Source organism: Micrasema longulum, unplaced genomic scaffold (assembly GCF_059751315.1).
Source record: "Micrasema longulum isolate JH-2025_06_02 unplaced genomic scaffold, ASM5975131v1 h1tg003256l, whole genome shotgun sequence".
In the NCBI taxonomy this organism is placed as follows: domain Eukaryota; kingdom Metazoa; phylum Arthropoda; class Insecta; order Trichoptera; family Brachycentridae; genus Micrasema; species Micrasema longulum.
Window position 1 is genome coordinate 66,869 of NW_028280340.1, and position 22,099 is coordinate 88,967.

Sequence of the window (22,099 nt, forward strand, 5' to 3'; positions counted from 1 at the left end):
ATCTGGAAACATTTTAGTCTGGCAACCCTAAAATATACTTCAGCGCCCTCCGATCGTGCCAACTTATACTTGTGGGTCTGTACAATAAATTATACACTGAAATTAACTAGTAAAAAACTGTGACATCAAAGAAATGTTGGTAGTTAATTAACACCTATAACAATTGAAAATAATATGAAAGTTAAGTAGGTACATATTTTTTTTTTAATGTCAAGAATAAAGGATGTCGGAATAGATATTTTACCTGGAAGAGAGTAATGTCCATTTTTCTTCCTTCCCGAAGAATTAAAAACCAATACCGAGTAGATGGCGGCCAATATCCCAAATGCTATAATAGGCTCCAACAAGTATGCTGTTACATCCATTTTTCAATCTTAGAGGAAACAAAATATAAAATAAGCGTTATATTATATATATATTATTAAAATTAGATGTCAAGATAAATAAGGCTTAATTATCGACCTACTTGATTATGATTGGATTATCGATTTCGGTAATAATATATTACCGATGCGCATAACTATTATATTCAAGCTGACTTCGCCGGTAATTTTAGCAACAGTCTTTTATCATAAAATTGGCCCGGGGAGTCTTTAAAAAAATATTTGCTTAAACTTTAAATGAATTGTATTAGCTCCTAAATCGGGAGGAAAATAATGTAAAATTTTAGGTATTGAAAAACTATTGTCAATATTTAGCGAGAGGATTGTGAGGGCATTCGTTCTCGAATATTTCATTTTTTTGTAAAATTTAACCTATCGCTAATTTACAAGAAACGATTAAATTATTGAACATTGGTTTTCCAAAAAAATGCGTCGAGTTAAATTATTTTAGCTTTATTCTTTTTTTTCTTTTTTTCTTTTTAAAAACCTTTATTTTAGCATAAATAAACAATACATTCAGTAGAAAAATGAAACACTTAAGGTTGGTCTAGCTCTTGTGTTTGGGTCAAAATATTATTTAGATTTTTTGTATTATTATTTATAGGCAAAACGTCGCTTTAGTTTGTTTTTGTCCAACAGACAATTTTTAACGACATTGAGTGAAGGATGTCTACAGTTCTGAGAAAGCCTTTATTTTTTTAATAAAAATTTAAAAAAAAAATTATTTTTTTTAACGAATTTCGTCTTAAGTTGTGGTCATTATTTATGCTTATTTCGTAAAAAAACTTTAAAGCTCAATTTCTGCAGATTTGTGTTTTGGTCTGTTGGATAAAAACGAACTGAAGCAACGAAAAGCCTATCAGTTTTAATGCGTACCTACATAAATACAAGTTCATACTTCATACCTTCAAACATCGATCTCACGTGACAGGAAATGGATTGTTGTGATTTAAAATTACGTCATTTTGGCGGGCGATAGGCCTAACCTAGGACGGGCGCCTATTTCAAAATGACAAGGTTATGTATTTTTTAATGTACATATTTTTTGAGCAAGGGTAATTTTGAAATTTGCATTTTTAATGATTTTTTTAGATTTCCGTCAAATTTTCTATGAAATAATTTATCTGTTTATTTGAAATGAAGAAGTAAAAACTTGTTTTATAAAATCAAATGTAAAAATGCAAATAATCGTTTAAAGTATACAGAAGGTACTAGTGTCTCAATTTTATGATTATTACCTCGTTTAGATGATGAAATCCTCGAACATCGAAAACCATTCGTATTATTTAAAATTTCAAATCGTTTATGATTTTTTAAGGATACATTTTGAAAATTTGATCCAATATTATAATAAATATACAAGTGTACTAGTAACATAAACATAAAGGCGGCCAATAGTAACTATTGGCCACCTTTAACCTAACGATAACTGTTTTATACATATCTTGATAATTTCCAAAATTTTCAATTCACATTTTTAAGGCACTAATATTTTTCATGTTTTTATTAGCGAGTGTTAGTTTACATAGTGTCAAAATTGTATAATTTGTGCTTAGCTATAGCATTAACAACTCACGTAATGGATGTTATCAAACTTGTTAGTAACAACATATATATTATACCTACGGGCGAGGTTATTTCAAAACAATAAACACATTCCATTGGGCCTATTTCAACACGCGAATTATGTTACTATGATAATATATATATTATGAACAATTTTATGTTGAATAATGTTTTATTAGTTCATACATATATGTATCACGAAGTGGTTACTGAAATGAACGCGCGAGAGGACTGACTTGGCTCAATACTCACTACTACGAGTATAAAAAACTGACAAACTGATGAAGTCGCGAACTCGCAACTATACCACCGTCGAAGTCAAATCATTCAACAGATGCGTACTTGAAATTATTGGTGGAGTCCAATAAATGATTGATTTTTCACCAATCGGGAAAATATATTTTTTAAAATATTTTTAACATATATTTATGTAATGAAACCAATACAGTCGTCCAAAATTGAACAATACATTCAAAGTGACAACAAATAACTAGATGAATAGGGAAATATCACATACTACGAATACCGATAAAAATATGATATGATATACGAGTATGTAATGGATTTAGAAAAAATAATTGTATTTTCAAAATAAGTCGGGTTGTGGTCCCGTGTCTAGTGTGGATCAGAGGTCCGAGGTTCGAACCCCCCTCTGGCCCAACTTGATTTCCATTTTCTAATAGTGAGTTATTTACAACTCGTTGAAAATGGCCACCAAAATTGAAATATTTGGGTAAATTATATTTCTTTTTTATTAAAAAAAATAAAATTATGGAAATTGTGCAGAAATGTTTTCAAACCTAACTTTAAGAAATAAATTATTAAAAAATATGTCCCTACAAAAACGCGACATGTTCGGCCTTGATAATTGCGACTTGCGACGTCAAGATTCGTAACGATGTTCTATTTAAATTTAAACAGTCGCAAACAAAGTTCAAAATTTACCCGAATCGTTACGTTTAAGGGGCGTGTTCAATGCAATGGACTTTTTTCACTGGAATATAAAATTATATACTCAAACATATTTTTATGCAACTAATAAGTAGTAAAATAATATTTTTTTACTTGGCAGTATTTTTCATAGACTCTTATTAATTTAAAATTGGAACAAAAACGTGTTATTTCCCCTTTTACGGGTTTCGCGTAGGCACGGGACAGTATCTAAATAATTTTTAAATATACATAACATATACTTCATTTGTTCATTTGGAGTTAGGGGAAATGGGATGGGAAAACAGGGAAGGAAGAGAGAATGGAAAAAGTGGGAAGAGGAAGTAAATAATAAAATATTACAAAAAACGCGTTTAAAACAATTACTAATAAAAATTAAGTAAACTAATAATTACAATGAGGAAGTTCAGTGCTACGTGAAATTGAATATAAAAAATATTTTCTTGCACGCGGTAAAAATTAAAGCTTTTAAGATTGTAGTGCGAAGTTTCTCGAAAATGAATGAAAAAAAATATAAAAATGAATTGCTTTGAACAAACGTCACAAGTTCTTACGAATCAACCAATTATAGAATGTTGGGATGGATTTCCGGTCACGGGAAGCCAACTCACCAATTACCAGAACTTACTGAAGAGAACTTGTGATTCAGAGAAAAACATTAAAAAATCATAGCGATATACGATACAAATATAAAAAAAATAATTATTTGGTTTAGTTTAATAGTCTATTAACAAATAAATAAATAAAAAACACTGAACTTTCTCATTGCAAGTATAAGAGATAACCGTTCAGTGGAATTTAATTGCGTTAAAAATATAAGCCAATTAATAGGTACTTTTTCAAACAGGTTTCTAATATTATATATGTCTTGTATTATGGCGGTTAATTTTTTTTAACAAATGCCTAATTGATGTGTTTTATTTATTTCACTACTTTGACGCCGTCAGCGCTGAAAGGGAGATCCATTTGATTTCTCGGGCTCGCCACTGACGTAATAAATTGAAAACTATGTCAAAGTCAATTTTATATCTGCTTATGCCGATAATGACTATTCATCTCAATCCTCTTTACTGTACAATATGTTTATTTTATTCGAGCGATAATTATGTTTAAAAGACAAGATATTTATAAGTTAAACTTTTCACAACTTTAACATTTTCTCGAAATACCTTGCAACACCAAATAATCCGATAGGGAAATATCACGTTTTTTTAAAAACATTTTTAAAGTAATTAAGGTCCAAGAAATACTGACCAGTAAAAAAAAAATTTTTGCTAATTATTAGTAACATAAAAATTACTTTTAAATTTGTAATTTTGAATTCCCGCAAAAACGGTGATTCCATTGGTCACGCCCCTAATACGTCACGATTCATGTTTATTTGTTCCTACCATTGAAATTTTTGTAGAAGAATTTCATGGATCTTGACGTCACAACAACCAAGGCCAAACACGTCGCGTTTTTCTACTAACATATTTTTATTGAATTTCTTTTTTACATTTCTCTACAATATCCATATTGATTTTGAAAATACAATTGATTATTCTAAATCTATTTCATATATTTTTATCGGTAATCGTAGTATGTGACATTTTCCTATTGAGATAAATTATTATTAGGTATAGTGTTCGATGACAAGTTGTCATTTGCTCCACACATTGATGCAGTTACTAACAAGGCAATGAAGTGTCTCGGATATTTGCTGAGAACGGTGAAGGATTTTAATTCCATCGATTCGCTTAAATCTTTATATGTTGCCTTAGTTCGGAGTAACTTAGAGTATAATTCAATAATTTGGTCACCTTGCTATAAAATACATAACATAAAATTAGAAAAAGTCCAACATAAATTCCTTCGCTTCATAAATTTTAAACTTAATATTCCCGTTGACCAAATCGACTACAACTTCCTATCAAATAATTTAAAATTGTCTACTCTCTCGAATGGGAGAATCTTAACCGATTTAGTAAACCTATATAAAATTGTAAATGGCGCGCTGGACAGCCCTGATTTAACGCGACTGGTCAATATTAAAATACCTTCCCGTCGCACACGAAATAAGTCGGTGTTTGTCGAGGTGTCCAGCGGGCACAACTACTATGTAAATTCACCTATAGCTAGACTTCATCGCCTTGGTAATGAATATGGCGATGTTGATATATTTCGTTACTCATTGAGCATATTCAAGACCAAAGTACTACAGGCGACCGACGCGACTGAGTCTAGTCAATAAATCCTCGATCGTATTTATGTATGCTTAAAATTTGGCCCGTGTTATGTTTTATATTTTTAGTTTATAAAACTCTTTTCAGTTTTCAACATTTTAAATAACTTCACTTTAAAGTTTAGTTTACCGGTGTAAAAAAAAATTTAAAAAAAATTATAATTATGTTTTATTTGAATCCTGATATGCCTTATATTATAAACATAATATAATGTATGTATTATGTCTTAATAGTGTATTATGTTAACTATGTAACTTTATTTTTAAATCTTAATAATATTTTTATTTAATTTTTATACTTGAAAAAATGTTAACTATGTTTAGTGTGTAACTTTTTCTTATTATATAGTATGTATAATGTAAAAGCCCCATGGGCGTCAACAGGAAGAAAATAAAAATAAAAATTATGATACATAAAGACGAATTCATTATAACGTACAAAATAATAATACTAATAATATTTGGCTGGTTTATAAAGCGCCACTTTTGTGAAAATCACCTCAAGGGCGCTTTACAATTGTATACTTAATTTACATTCTAACTGAACTAAAGTGACATATTATATTTTCTGATTTAAAATTGAGGGTATGATAATCTAAAGAAGTGAGATTTTAGTTGTGATCTGAACTGACTTGACATAATTCTTATCATTATAAGTAAAAACAAATAAAGAGCAACTAGACTTTTCGTTTTGGACTCTTACCTACTTAATATAATATAAGAATCTAGGTACTTTTTCCCCTAGATACCAAATATTAATTATCATTCTCGAACATTCAAGTATTTTTGTTTTGGAGTTACGAAAATATCTACTATGACGACTATTTATATCTCAAAACAGAACACGCAGATTGTAATGTCATAGTGTGAAGCGTTAAATTTAAGATTCTGTGAGTCGGGTTATGGTCTTTTCAAAACCTTTTGGTTTAAAGAGTTTTAAAAAAAATAAAACAATGAGAATTCTTCCATTTCGTTATATTGTTTACTAAAGTACATTCACAGAAACTGGAGACTGGACTTGTGCGAACCACGAGCCCGCTGCGTAATATTACGTGATTAGCAAAAACCCACACAGTATGATAAAATAACATAAAGTGGATTGATATTTAAGGGGGGGTGGCCTGAAAAATGCTAAAATGTTATACTTTGATGGAATATTTAAAGTACTTTAAAAAATACTTTAAAAAATACGTCTTCAAAATTTGAACTTTCTTCTAGGAATCAATAACTTTTGTTTTTTTTTTTATCTTTTCAGTTAGTGAAAAAAATTCTCAAAGATCATGAAATCATTGAAAACAATCAACGTTTAAATAGGTATTTAAATAGTCCAGAAGGAGCGTAGAATCATATTTTGATACATCGGACTGTGTTTAAAAATCGCCCCACTATGTCCTACTTTCGCCGCGCGCATTCGTGACGTCGCCGTCGCCGCGTAATGTTACACGATGGGAAAAAATATAATCATAACACAAATGTAAGGTAAAAAAAAAAGCAATCTGTTAATTTCTATAAAATTTTATTGTGCATGCGGAAATATTGGTTGACACAACAGAGTAGATAAGTAAAGGGTCATTTAATAAGAGCAATCGAATTAATCAACTTAGAACTTTTTACATAATTTTACATTTTACATAAAACGGATATTTTTATATCATGTTAAATAATATTTTATGTTTTAAAGATAGAGTCAGCCAAATGTCCACCACAGAGTTGTTTAATCCGAGGTCCCATTTTCATTAGTTCTCTCCTTAGATGAGCAGAGGTGGGGTAAAAAAAATTACTACCCTGGCGACACTAACGAAATGTTCATTTTGTTTTCTTCGACAATCTGACAGATGGAAAAATAATTTAATTTTTAAGTAATGTATTTGCTACTTACACATTCATTTGCTAATTACACATGAAATGTGATCCTATCCTGTTTATTTAAGATCCTAGCAGTATTTCTACACTTTAAATTAATTCAAATCAGGAGTGGCGCACTGGGCGACGTCTACAAAGAAACTAATGGGTCAAAACGTAAAACTACTCATTTATGAGTAGTTTAGTCGCCTTCTGTTTGATGCTCGTATGCGGTTTCTGGCCTATTCTTAATTCTATGCGTAAAACATAATGAAAAAAGCAGAAGTAAGCAGCATTTAAGACTTCTTCACATCTCTAGTAGAAACAGGAATGTAATTTAAAATAATATAGAATATAAAATATTGCAATTCCTAGGTTTACGGGCTCTTCTTTTTCTAACGGACTTTCGTCATGTTAAGATACGATACTGTGCAGAAATATACACGTCGCGTGTAATGAAAAAATATTTAATTGCCCTACAATTGTGTAAAAAAGTACAGATATTTAAAAAAATATGTAAATAGAATTATTTATCAGTATGTGGAATGATGAAATAAATAGTACTAATTTTGACAAATATCAGGTGGTGTTGTATTTCTATCAAACCAAATCATCGAAAGAGTTGAAAGTTTCGATACCTACTGTAATATAATATATGTATATACATTTATTTTAATTATTGTATCTTTTACTAAGTATTCATGTTTTTACTATGTATTTGAATGGGTTTCTAGATATGTTATTTATTGTTTCATTTACTACATTTTTTACAATGATTTTTTTTACTTTGTATTCTACAATGTTTTGGACTATATTTTTACTATGTCTACTACCCTTTTAAATATATGTATTGATTGCTGATATTTTTTTATTTTTTTTACTGTCTTACAACGAGGTTTAATAACCCTAGTTAGACAGTCAAATCAACTTTGTATAAAAGTGTATTTTTTATTGCGTTATAGAGAGATGTATGACGAATGAACAAACTTACGAAACGAAATTGTGACAGAATACGCCTACTGTTTTTTTTTGCATGAATGGTTGTTATACAGGTTTATTGAATATGAGTTTTTTTTATTTCAATGTATTGCATAAAATTCCCCTATAAATTTTTTTATTTTTTTTTTAACATTATTATTATTAAATAATTCTAAATAAAGCGATGTTTTCTTATTTTTGCTTCATTCCCGCAAAAGTGTCTATTAAATACATAAATACATCCATCTCTATTGTTGTGTGTTTTCTTGGAATTGGTGACCGTAATTCTCTATATACCTGTGCATACCTATTGTATAATAGGTACATTTAAAATAATTTCCTTTTTGACAAGAAAGTGTGTATACACACACTTTCTTTTGTAAACTATGTATTTGTATTATATAAATTAATAAATAATCAAATGTATCAATAAATATTGATAATGGTTGTCGAAGAAAGGTTAAATGTTTCTAAGATTAAAAGAACAAAAATTACATAATTTCTTTTATAAATAATTAAAAGTGTTTGGTCCATACGCAGTCATCATCACCATAATCTTATTAACACCTAATGGTGTATAAGGCACTGCATTGTCACATCGATTGGAGTGTATATCGATATTTTTTTTCTAAGATACAAGATGAAGGCAAGATGCTCTGGCTTATTTTTCAAGGCTAGCCCAGAGACTAAGAAATTCTCCAGTGTAAAAACACCTTTAAAAAAATAAATTGTGTTAACCTTGTCGAGAATCGAACCAGAGACCTTACGCATAATTAAAAAACATTTTAATTACAAGACAGACATATCGATGGTCCTTATTATGTGAATTCAATTTTATTTTTTAAAATTTTTGTAATTTTAAATTAATGAATCCATAAAGGTTTATAAACAAATTAAAAGAAATATGAATGATAACGAATGAAAACTTGTTTTATATACATTGATAGTTATATCATTAGAATTGTAAAAATCTGCTCTAAACATTAAAAATACTTTCTACATTATTACCGATTTGTGAAAATACCCTATTATAAAAAAATCTAATGACATTTTTTAAGTTATAACTCTGCAACCGTACTGGTACATCATTTGACAGTGGAAATTATATTATCTAAAAAACTATAATATACAGCACTACATAATATATTCACACTTACAATAAACCACTTAAATGTGACCAAAAGTTTTTAATTTATCTTTAAAATGGGCTTATATAAAAAAACTCAATAATATAATATAAGTTTAATAGACAAAATGTGCACATACATGGAAGACTGACAAATGAGCAGGTGTATAACTTATCACGATCAAATACTATGAAATCATATGTGGGTATACAAATAGACTTTACACGCACTGAAATATCTGGCTGATACAAGGATTTAAAATAATTGATAATTATTGTTATCATGTGTCAGATAATTGGCTAATCTACGTGCACAAGTAAATTATTTAGCTATGATATATTGAATTAACATATTCTTTAAATAGTATTGATTTGATAAACGTGTCTCAAATTAAAAAAAATATTTTGTTTGACAAGAAACTGCAGTTTACTTTTCATATTAATCAGATAGCTAATGATGGAATGAAGATGCTTGGATTTGTTTTGATAGTAGTGTTGGATTACCATAATTATCGAGCCTCCGAAGGGGATACCTCCCCCCACAAAACCAATAACACCTATCGAAATTCATGGCTTTATTATAAAAATTTGCACAATCTTTAACACAATTCACTGAATTTTTTTTTTAAATTGGAAGACAAAAAAAACAATTAACAAAGAGATTGATAATAGATAATAGTAATTTGTTTACTGCCGTGATTATTTTGCAATACATTTTTTATAAAAGGTTCTTTGAATAAATAAATATAATAAATGTATCTACCAAATTTTCGATCCATCAATCTCTTGCTGTAATTCTGATTAGTAAAACTGTTTCAGTCGTAGAACAATAGCGCTTATCCGTGATTGGAATGGTGTTGCGGTTACGTGTCCTCAGCGCATTTAGTATTAAGAATTAAACAAATCTTGATGTATGACCAACTCTTTTATTACGTATTTTTATTTTTTATTTTATTAATTTTTCACGCTCATAAGGCTTTTACATACGTGAAAGTTATATAAAATATGAGTGAATTAACAACATACATTTAAAAAAATACAATATAAACCAATAAAGATAGAAGTTTAGTTGGTTTTTAAAAAAAAAATATATAAATTATAATAATATTTTTTTATTTTTTATTTTTAAATAAGCTAAAGAAATGCAGTTAAAGGTTTAAAGCAGCTAGGTACATAATGTTATAAAATACAATATGAACAGAATATTAAGTTCTATTTGATATGGGACATATACATTGATATTTAAAATTTACAAGACTCACGTTAAAGACATCGATGTTGTTAGCATATTGGTTCGCGAGTACATGCATCCGCATTACTGGTGAATTTGCGCTGTAATTGGTCAATGATGAACCGCAGTAGGACAGAGTATTTCACCGGGTAACTCGACCAGGCACTCGCACATTAATCAAATTCATAAGTTCAAAACAATCGAGCATTGATATTATTATTTATAACAAAAAAAGCAAGTCATTTAATTTTCGTCTGTTTTCTAATGTTTGGATGTTTAAATAATCATTTAAGTATGTGTATTTTATGTATTCAATCGGTACTCTTAATTTAAAATTGATAAAACGCAAAAATTTATGCTGAACTCTTTCGATGTCCTTAACATGAACCCTGTAATACGGTGACCATATAACTGAGTTATACTCGAGTTGACTACGCACTAGGGCAATATACAATGTTTTCATTATGTTTATAGACTCAAAATCCCGTATCGTTCGCAGCAAAAATCCAAAGAGTAGATAGAGACGAGGGGGGTGAGCATCGATACATTATCATTTTTCTGTCATTATTCTGTGGCTCCTGTGCTTCTTCCTATGTTAAAGCATGAACTGCTGATATATTGTCTGCAATGTTTGACAATATTGTCTGCAATGTCTGACAATTGTCTGCAATGAAAAGTGTGTTAAGGCCTTTCTGCAGTAGGGTAAATTGTCCAGTGAATGAACACCCCCCAGTAAATAAACAAAATGCATATTTTCTTTTAAAAGAAAACAGTACATTTATACTGAACTGTGTATTTTTTTTCTGATTGACATCATTTTGTTATTATTGGTAATTCTCTGTATCTGCCATGGACCAGTTACAGCATGGCCGTGTTGTGAAAATCACATGTTGTAGTTTGTTCAGAAACATCAGATTTCAGATAAGAACAATGTGTTTTTGTCGATAACTCTGTGGCTACTCTTGACACTAAAATAATCCAATGAATTATTATTTTTGTAGAACATGTCTTAATTCTTCGATTTAGATTTATTTTACTCTGGTTTTAGCGATATTTATTAAATTACTAAGTGTTCCTTTACTGGACCACGAAAATGTCTTAATCCAATTAAGGAACGGGTGTTCATTCACTGGTACCTCCGTAAATTTTGAAAAATCTTGTAAATGAACTAAAGTGTATTAGAAATTAGTGACTTAAAATGAACAGTTCAATTTCTGGTTTTTCTATTCCAGTGAATGAACTAGTCGTTCAATGGCATCAATGCAGCCGATTCCAATCTAGATGAGTACCTTACTGCAGATCCGACTTTTAATCCTTTAACTTTAAAGGCCGTCGAAGCTACTGCTCTTTCTAAGAAAAAAACCCAATGCCCCTTAATTTTTTTAAATATCCTGAAATAGCATTAGGTAAAAAGAAAACTGTTTAGACTAAAAATCTATGCCGTTTGGCTGACAGGTAAGAAATACCAAGTATATTTGAAAAAATAAGACCATATTTATTTGATTATATAAATAAAAGACGAGTGATGTGGACATATTGCCTACGCTTGATGACAGTTGTCTTGAAAGCTGCTGCTTTTGTTATCTTATACCTTCATTCCTTACTAATTCAAACCACCTAATAATAACCAAAACCTTCAGAAAACTATTCACAAAGCTCAATATTTTATTGATATTAAGAACCTACCTACATCATTTATCATTCCGCTTTCCGCAACCAGCGGTGCATAGAGCACTGCAATGGTAAAGCAAATGCAGCGTGTTTCGATCATCCATTACATTAAGGTAAGGTGATCAGTCTTACTCTAGGTTCCAGTCCAAGAACAATAAAATATTGCGCTTTCGACAACCTTTATAATCAATATTTCATGTTCACCCTGCCAGTAATCGAACCCAGGACCTTAAGAATGTTAGACGTCAACCACTACATACTTGTACACAAATTATCTCCACTTGATTTCCGTATTTACCTACATACACATTGTAAAAATATTAAACTTTCAAAGTACACCTTCCTGAATGAGAATTGTAGCTAAATATTTTTGTTTACGATTTGCCCTGTTGAAGCTACTACAGTTTTAAAAACTATGACATCATAAAAGGTACAAAGAAAAATATCCAAGCTATGTTGATTAGTTACAAGAAATGGTCATTAGACATCAGAAATTATGTAGAACAATAACAAGTTCTAAGCAGTAAGCTTGCCAATACACAAAAAATTAAGTAAATAAATACGGTTATTTTTAAATTAATTTTTAGATCTAAAAAAGAATTAGCTTTTACGGTCTAAAGTCTAAACAGTAACAGAAACTTTGTAATTTCCTATATAACTAAGTATTATTATAACTAGTAAAAAAAGGAGCAGTAGAGACAGATTAAAAATGTATTTTTTTTACTTGCAGAAATTTGTATAAATTCAAGTAAATTTAGATGTTTGATGTTCTTTATTGTTGGTAACTAACCTCAATTTTTTAAAATCTATTTATTAATAGAAGACTATCAAACTAAGCCAAAAATATATATTATTATTATGCATCGTATTGCCACTGCTATGATTTTTTCGAAGTTTTGTAATTTTGAAATTACTCTGCCCGCGACATCACGAGTTCAAGTCTTCCTGACATTTAAAATAAAAACACCGTATTAGTAAAAAAACATGCCAAATGTTGAAAACCATGGCTGCCCGGAAACCGGAAATCTATCACAACACATAACGCCATAATTGATTGGTTATTGTTCGCCTCAACCTGTGACATTTCAAAGTAATTAATTGTTATTAAAATCTTTTTTTTAATTTTTTCATACATTTTTGAGAAACTTCGCTAAATGACTATCTATTTTTTTTCCCCGTAGCACTGAACTTCCTGACAAAAAAAAACAGGTACTGTAATAATTCCTTAACAAGACAACGGATATGGTAGGTCAAGCCAGGCCATTGAAAAAGAGTTGTATCCATAACGCAAAATCATTTCTATATTTTGACAATTTAAAATAAATCATTTCACTCTTTTTATGTACATATGCATATAATAGGTGAAACAATAAATAAAATGGAGATGACCCAAATGGTGAGGTAAAAATAAATCACTTTATTCCATTAAAAAATATTTTATTTCCTATTTTTTTAGAAAATGTTTTAATTAAATAATCAGTAACAGTCATTATGTAATAACATCAACATTTATATACCTACTAGAGACGGCATTAATCGAATAATAAGCAACCAATTTATTTAGGTAAATAATGATTATTGTACAACTAAAAATGTTTGTTTTCAGCTTTGACCGCTTTTTTACACAGCATTTAAAGTTGCTACTTAATCCAGACGATGCCAGGCCACAAGCCCTGTAAATGCCTAGACTTCCATATTTCTTTCTCAAAAATCTTTTCCTTCTCAGTTCCAATAGATTTCAAATTACAATGTATTATTTGTCATCACACAATAATTCTAACTTTTTTAGTATTAAATAATGTATGTAGTAACTTAATTATTTTGGAGAATTTACGCATTCACTTTATGCATAATATTACATAAATGTATTTTTTCGTTACGAAAATTACAAAAATAATTTTGAAGTGTTAGAAGATGAATTAGTAGAAAAACTGAATTGGTAACTATTATTCGATCTTAATTAATGTCATTTCTAATGCTAAGGTGCCTACTTCACAACAATTTGCAATAAATATTTATTCTCTAAACCAAACATATGCAATTTTCAACAATAATTAAAGCAATATATATTTCGTAGAAGCGCAGTGAATAAAATAAGGTAGAAGTATATAAATACCTAGAAATGTTATCTTAGTTAAAAATCACAGATCATAATGTGCGTTTTATCGAGTTTGATTTTTAGGATTGACAATTGACATTCCTTTATAAATTGGCATCGGATGTTAAAAATTTAAGTACATAATAAAATGATTTTGACGGTAAAAGGCTAAGTGACTGATGCGCTATAGCCGAAATAAAGTTATATTTATGACTTTTCACAGAATTTTAAGCTGCGTCATATGACACCGACAAAGCCGACACCCATGGACAACAGACGTAAACTTTAGTGTTTACATTAAAAACTCTCTTGTACAACATTCATAAAATCACACAAAATTGAACTTATTTCTACAAATTGCAATTTCGATTTACATTAAAATTGTTTTTTATGTTTATCCTACATAGTCCTGATAGTTTTACACAACACATGTCCTAATCGTTTACAATTTTATTTTACATAAAAAAAGTTATGCTTGTTTTACACTGAAAACAAATATTTAATGGACTCTCACTTTACGGTACATCAGTCTATCAGTCATGGGGACCTGGGCTTCTCATAGGCATTTAAGCAGTGCCTACTGCTTACTGAACTTGATTATCATAAAAAATGTTAACGGTCTTTTGGAGTCAGCAATGAATGAATGACGCTTTAATTATAATTCAAATAAATTGATTTGGAAAGATTCTGTTTATTTTTATGATAATCAAGTAAGCCGTAAGAGTTGCTTAAATGCCAATATGGAGAGCACGCTTCTACCGGAGTGGGTTATTTCTTAAGAAATATTTTTATGAATCAAAGAGAATTAATTATATAAATCTAGGAGGAAAATAAATTCTAGGTAGTAAACATTCCATTGATATTAATAAATTAATGTAAATATTTTTTGTATAGATATTGGGTTATTCAATAAATAACTAAATGTACGATTAAAAAGCCCACTGAAGAGTAGAAACTAAGTACTCATTTATATTAACGGTAGAAAGGCAAAATTTACTAAGCAATATGTAGCAACTTTGGCGGCTTCCGTGGTGTAGTGGTTAAGACGCTTGACTCGTGCACGAAAGGTTGCGGGTTCGATTCCCTGTGAGAACAGAAAAATTAATTGTGATTTTCCTCAAGCCTGAATGTTCTGTGCTGTAATTCACCACTGTAATTGGGCCTTCTGGCCTGTTGACAATGTGCAAAAAAAAACTCAACCGAAGAGCCAATTGAACTTTTTATTTTATTTTTAATTAATAAAAAAAATCTCATATACACCTCTTATATTGGTGTGATTCCTACATAATTTCAATAAAAAATTAAAATGCAAGATTTTTTATTAAATAAAAAATAATAATTTGATTGGCTCTTTTGTAAAGTTACAACTACATGTCGCTTAGTAGATTTTGCCTTTCCACCATATGCAATTTAAATCTTTAAGCATTTAGCTATTCAAATTATGCACTGACACAGATCTTTGCAATAAAAATGCAATAGGACAGACACAAACAGCATTACTAATAATATTCATGAACTGACTTGGGAAGTGTCCCGTGTACATCTGACATCATGCACAAGATTTATTCCTGCTTTTTCCGGGTTTCGCTCACAGTTTCTTCGATGCTAACCGAATCATCAATTCGAGTATTATCCACAGGGTATAACCTAAAATAAACATATTCAAGATTATTTGATTATATTTTAATAACACTGTTTAGTAAATTAGTTCATAAAGATGAAAAATAAAATCTCTTGAATACAACTCTACAAAATGAACTCGATAATGGTAAACATTTTAGATATTGCTAACTCTATCCCGTATCCAGGCAGATGAAGAATACAGTTATGTGTGTGAAATAGAACAAGAATCCTTCTTCTTAGTCGTGGTCACGTTGGCAGAAGGGAAGCATGTCATTAGGGTCTGTCTCCACTCGCTTCTGTCCTCAGCGTTTCCGGAGGCCTTCTGAAGAGAGACGCCAGTCGCTTCTGTCACCAAGTCTGTCCATCATGTAGGACTTCTTCCGCGAGATCGAGTTCCCTCTACTCGTCCTTGCACCATTCATTTTTCCATGTTCTCTTCGCCTCGTAACATGGCCGAAGTACCTGAGAACACGGATTTGCACAGTGGAAGAAAGACACTGTTCAATTCCCAATTCTCGGATTAAAGAGACATTAGTCTTATGGGCTGTCCATGGTTTCCACAACATTCTACGCCAGCAAAATGAGGATTTTGACCATTTTAATTTTTGTAGACAATACATCTTCGTTGCCAAACTTTTTTCTAATTCTCCATCACAGATTGAGCCATAGCATTTCTTATCTTGATTTCAGCGTGGCATTCTCCTATGTTTACCATCATTGAGCCCAGATAAATAGATCCATTAACAACCTCACTATCTATTCTTTCTCTCTAATCTATTCTCATTTCTCCGTTCAACAATCATATATTTGATCTTCCCTCTCCTCCATCCCCTGATTTCAAGGCCAAAATTATTGCTCGTATTTTCTAGTAAAGAGAAAACTTCGCTTGTGTCATCTATATTATTGGCAAGGAGAGCAGTGTCATCAGCGTATCTCAAATTTGATATTCGTCTTCCATTAATAGAGATGTCCCAGTTCTCCAATACTATTCTTATTATATTAAATAATAAGGGTGACAAGATACATCTCTGGCGAACTTCAGCACAAGTTTGAAATATATCCGAGTAGGCTATATCCAGTCTAACCGTAGCAGAGTTACTTTCATAAAGACTTCTCAACGGGAAAACAAGATGATTAGGTGCTCCCATTTCATCTAAAATGGTCCATAATTTTTCCCATTACACAGAGTCGAAAGCCTAATAAGAGACTACTAGAATCCTAGACAAGCGTTGAGTTGGTGGCTACATTCGGGTAAAAACCATAATGTAGTGGTTGGCGTGTTCGCCTACCACGCTTGAAGTCCCGGGTTTAATTCCTGGCAAGGTTTGCATGAATTGTTTGCAAGATTAAACTGCAATATTTCATAGTCAGCGCCCTGGACTGACAACTGAAGCGTATGACTGGTCACCTTACTGTATTGTAATAGATGATTGAGATATCTTGCATTTGGTTTACCAATGCAGTGCCCTATGCACCATCGAGTGCTGAAAGGGGTATAATGATGAATTTATATTACATAACATAACTTCTGACATGATATTATTTTATTTTATTTGGGAAACCAACAGATCTACATACATATTTCTGCATAGTAAACAACATATATATTACACAATATTATTTAAATAATAACATATATATTGTATAAACTCAGAACCAATAACAGGTTTCCACAAATTATGTGTAATTATTTCGTGAGTCATGCAAAATACTAATGGTATTTTGATCAAACATAGATACAACAACTACAGTACCCATATAATAATTACTGCAGAAGTAAAGGTACAAAGATATGTTATACAAATTTATAGCAAAATATGACCTGTGCAAAATATACATTTTAAGTACATATATTTCTAGTGTGCCAATTTTCTATAAAGGTTTATTTTAAACATGTTATATAGGTATTTGTAAGGTCTATCATCATAAGTTGTAAAAATGATATATCAGTAGCCACTGTGGAGATAAATGTCCTAATTTCTATGTACAGTGTGCAAATTAATGTAAAGGGCATTGTTGTACACTGGACATTAGACGGGTGAAAGTTCACTTATTAAGTCAATATTGCGTGGGATCAAACTCAAAATTGTTAGCACGGAATCCGAATGCGCTTTATTTTATTTTATATTTAAGGGTGCTGGAAGTAAACTTAGAAATCTCTACCGAAACTGGAAAATAAATCATTGATGCCAAAATAAGGTGCATCAAAAAAGTCCACTCAAAGACAGATTCAAATTATAGTTGACACCGCAAACTTACCATTTTCCATTAAGTAAGCAAAGCATAATTAAAAATCTCTCAATCAAACAACCACCACAGCATTCGGTGAGAAAAAATAGGAGCAATTAGCTAATATAAATAGCAAATTTAGATATCTCCCCATTTTGTAGTAAGCTAATTTAGAAACATTCGCTTTCTTAATATGTAAAACTAAATTTATCCACATTTTTCTGCATAATCAGCAATGTCCGTTATTTAAAACAAGTTTTTTTTTAAAGTCATGACATTATTATTATGAATCCATGTAAATGCTACATACTTTTTTTTTAAATATCTCAGCAATTCCTTCAGTGGAGAAATATAATTTTGTATCAAATGCCCTTATTATTTTTATCTTACAGCTAATTTTTAACATAAATCATTTTACTATGTGCATACATAATCATACTATTTGAGAAAAAAGTATAAAACATTAATTTAAGGATCCACCTTACTGGGATAACCTGTTCAAAAGACAACTAAACAGCGTTTAAAATTTAATGAGTAATATTCACATCTTACTTTGTAATAATTAATATTTTATGTACATAATCATTGCATCACAAAAGAAGAAAAGGATAACCCAAATAGCGACAGAAGTTACAAACATTTTAAAAAGGGGGCTGTATAACCAATTTAGATGGTAAAATCTAAATTAGTGTTCTTCGATAAATACAGACTTTTAGAAGAATGTTATAAATGCAATTTTCTCAATGAATATATTAAATTGACACATAGAACTTACCATCTTTGGTACAAGTAGATCAGGAAAACAATATCATCCCTGAAGCAAGCGACCCTGTGAGCCACAGGCATTGTTATGATGAAGGCGAACACATCATCGATAAAGGTATTAAAAGCTTTATACATGAAGGCTCTCCATGGGAGAGCAGCGACAGATTTCAATTTGTAATTAATAAATAACTGCGGAAGCATGAACAAGAATCCAAAAGCATATACGCCATTCACCATACTGTTGAGGGTCCAAGAATACCAACTGAAATTTGAAGACAACAATTTATAAAACAATTTGAATACTGTTAAATATAAAAATAGGTAAAATGCAACTAAAATAAAACTGACATTGTGTGACATATAAACTTACATTGAATCTCAATTTTGGTTTGCTATACTATTTTAAATTCCATCAAACTGTTTACAGTGTTGAATTGAACTTATTCATAGATTGTTTTTGTCTTATTCTTATTAGTTAAAGAAAAGAAAGTATTTTTATTTAATTGAGTTAAGGCCACCAATACGTGATATCATAACCATACAAGAGTTAATAAAAAAAGACAATAAACAAAAATTGAGGGAATAATATTTTATAAAGGCATTTTGAAATGTTTTTAATAATTTCAGTTGCTGTCCAAATAGAACAAACGTAATTTACAAAATGGTAGATGAACATTATCTAAAGATATTTTTTTGGTTGATTTTATCAACAATGACACTTTAATCTAGAATCATACAATTATGTACATATTATATAATACAGATCTTATCAATTTGATATGTCAGTTAGTGTATGAATATTCAAATAAAGCCATAAGGTCATCTGTATTTAAAATGATTTTGCTAATGTAGACAGTGTAGGAACCACACAATATTTTTTTTAAAAACAATATGTTTGCGACAATTATTTTTGAATTTAGGCGTCCAGAACTGGTTAAACAACTAAGTGTTTTGTAGAATAAACATAATTAAATATTTTGAACGCCATATTGTCAATTTTGCTCTTCCGTTAAAACAGCTTATGATAATATAATAAACAGAGATGGAAATGTAATATTTAACACTCCGAAGGTCGCATCGGATCTGAGAGATCTAGCAAGTATTACTTTTGTTGTATTTCTAGACTGCTTGGGTGGGCGACGCCTTTCTTCTCTATCTCAATCAAGATTATTCCTTTTTTTCAATAAAAATATACTAAGAAACGATTCTTCATTTCATTCCACCCATGAAACTAAAATTTTGTTTGGTATATTTTAAGAAAAAATAGATTTCACAAATCCACCTATGTGATTTTAAACTAGCGACCAAAGGAGTGCTACAAAAAAATAATATTAATAAAGTTTATTAATAACAAGCACCTTTTGTGGGGTTGGTAAATGAGAGAATAAATAGCTCCTATGAAACATATTGGATAAAGTAAGTATGTGAGATATCTCATAGCTTCAGCATCCACAGCTCGGGTTTGTAACTCGGCTTTATTTACTTTGTCTGAAGCAAACACAATACACGGGAACTTTCTTCCTTTCCAATCAAAGGTAATGTGGAGCATTTTTTTAACTTTCCAAAGCTGAAAAAAAATTCAAATAACATCACAACCCTGGGGGGCCAGTCTAATCAGTAATACTTATTTACAAAAATATATGTATTTAATTAAGATAATATCAAATTATTTATCAGTCCTACCAACCGCATTACCTCCATCGAGGAAGCAGTCAGACCAAAAAGTGAGTAGAATGTAAGATGAACCCCAGGACAATAAAAGGTTGCAGTAACTTAGCTTTGCTATGAAATTATTTTTAAAATGTAACTAATAATACCGCTACACTGTTAATATACTAGTATTTTACAAGAGTAAATATTTCTTAAGATTAGAACATTTATCAGCACTATGAAAAGTTAATTTAAACTGTAAAGTTGTAGATTTTCTTCTTTAGATAACAGAAATGTAAACAATCTAAATAAATAAATACAGTTTAAACTAAAAAAAATGTACCTCAATAAATGTAGCAATTCCAGTGGGAACAAGTATTATTAAGGAAGTGTTTTCATCAAAAAGATACAATAAAACAATAGTTTGTGAGAAGGCTCTCCATAGAACTGTCCGAACTGATAATCCAACCATTGATTTCTTAGCTCTCCAGAAAGATATATCATTCTTGAAGGCCAGAAAATCAAAAAGTAACTGAAAAAACAAATTATATTTAATACAAACAAAAAAAAAACGGTTTTAATTTAGTAAAGAGTAAAGCAAAAATACGCGTACAAAGAACCTAAGACTTACGTGAAAGCTTGAAATGACAATTGTAGCACACAAAAAGTAAAGATTAGTATCGGCAAATATTCCCTTGACATCATCAATATTCTTTTCGTTGAAGCCCATAATACTAAGTGAATGGAATGCCATCGAAATTTGAACTAATAGTTTCATTTTCCCAACCGAAGCAGGAGCGTAATCTAGAGAAACATTGAGAGCGGAAGAGTTTTTCTTTATTTCTATCATATTGTCCATCCTACTTTTTAGAAAGTTATATTGAACAATAGGTAAATATTCGTGATTATTTGACAATCTGCAAAAACATTATTTTTTTAGTAAACATGCAACAAAAACAACAAAATTAACCACACATTATAAGTTATAAATAAAATTCAATTTCAACATGAGCATCTTTATTTTTGAATACAAAATCCTGCAGTATATGAGCTGAAGACCATTACACATTACAAAATGAAAATGAATGCAAATGACACATTGATTAAACAAATAATCATTGCACAAAAATCTTTAGTAAAAATTATCTTAAGAGTCCCAATCAGAACTAGCTCCCTCGATATATTCGTAAATCTTAAAGTCACATCTGTAAAACAACTTTATATAAAAGCTCTGTAACTGTACGTACACAAAAATTATTCTCCACCTTCCATAACTCATTTCGCAAATACAAGAGTTACTAGATACTCCATCCTGATACTGCAAAAACAATTAAAAATTATAAAACTTTCGATCAAAGAGGATTGGCCTACTACTCGGTTAAAGTGTACAATCTACTTCCATTGTTCATAAGGACAATTAGTAGATACTCACAATATAAAATTGCTATTAAGAAATGGATAGTGGAGGTGGGTTGTGCACGGATCGATGCGCACGTATCAAGCCAAATAGGGAAAAAATTGTGTCCTGATAATGAAATTTTGTCTATAAGTCTATATAAATTTACCATTTTTATGATTATTTTAGTTTATTTTGCTTACTATGTTTACGATGATAATTAGGTTAATTAGATTAATTATGTTTTTATTTTCTTATTAGGTTAACTATGTTAAATAACTAATTTAAGGCATGTTTCATTCTACTTATTGTAAAATGTTTCCCTCAGCACGGGACGCCCCGGGACACACGGCAGAACATTATTAT

The 22,099-nt window shown here is 30.2% G+C and overlaps 1 protein-coding gene across 9 annotated transcripts in view; it reads right to left on the minus strand.

Annotated features, from left to right (window-relative positions):
* The window catches only part of LOC148270916 (lipid scramblase CLPTM1L), a 45,431-nt gene that overhangs the window by 19,222 nt on the left and 4,110 nt on the right, over window positions 1-22,099 (minus strand). For 4 of the 9 annotated variants that reach the window (XM_088242053.1, XM_088242055.1, XM_088242057.1 and 1 more), the window contains exons 5-10: window positions 20,969-21,254; window positions 20,681-20,869; window positions 20,046-20,254; window positions 18,698-18,949; window positions 15,592-15,717; window positions 14,761-15,154 (exon numbers count right to left, since the gene is read on the minus strand). In XM_088242053.1, the coding sequence (XP_088098179.1) occupies window positions 15,633-15,717; window positions 18,698-18,949; window positions 20,046-20,254; window positions 20,681-20,869; window positions 20,969-21,254 (1,021 nt within the window). In that variant the 3' untranslated portion in view covers window positions 14,761-15,154; window positions 15,592-15,632. Of the gene's footprint in view, window positions 1-244; window positions 374-2,005; window positions 2,255-9,210; window positions 9,237-14,760; window positions 15,155-15,591; window positions 15,719-18,697; window positions 18,950-20,045; window positions 20,255-20,680; window positions 20,870-20,968; window positions 21,255-22,099 lie in introns of those variants that run through there. The other 5 variants (XM_088242054.1, XM_088242047.1, XM_088242051.1 and 2 more) reach the window with 5 other exon arrangements.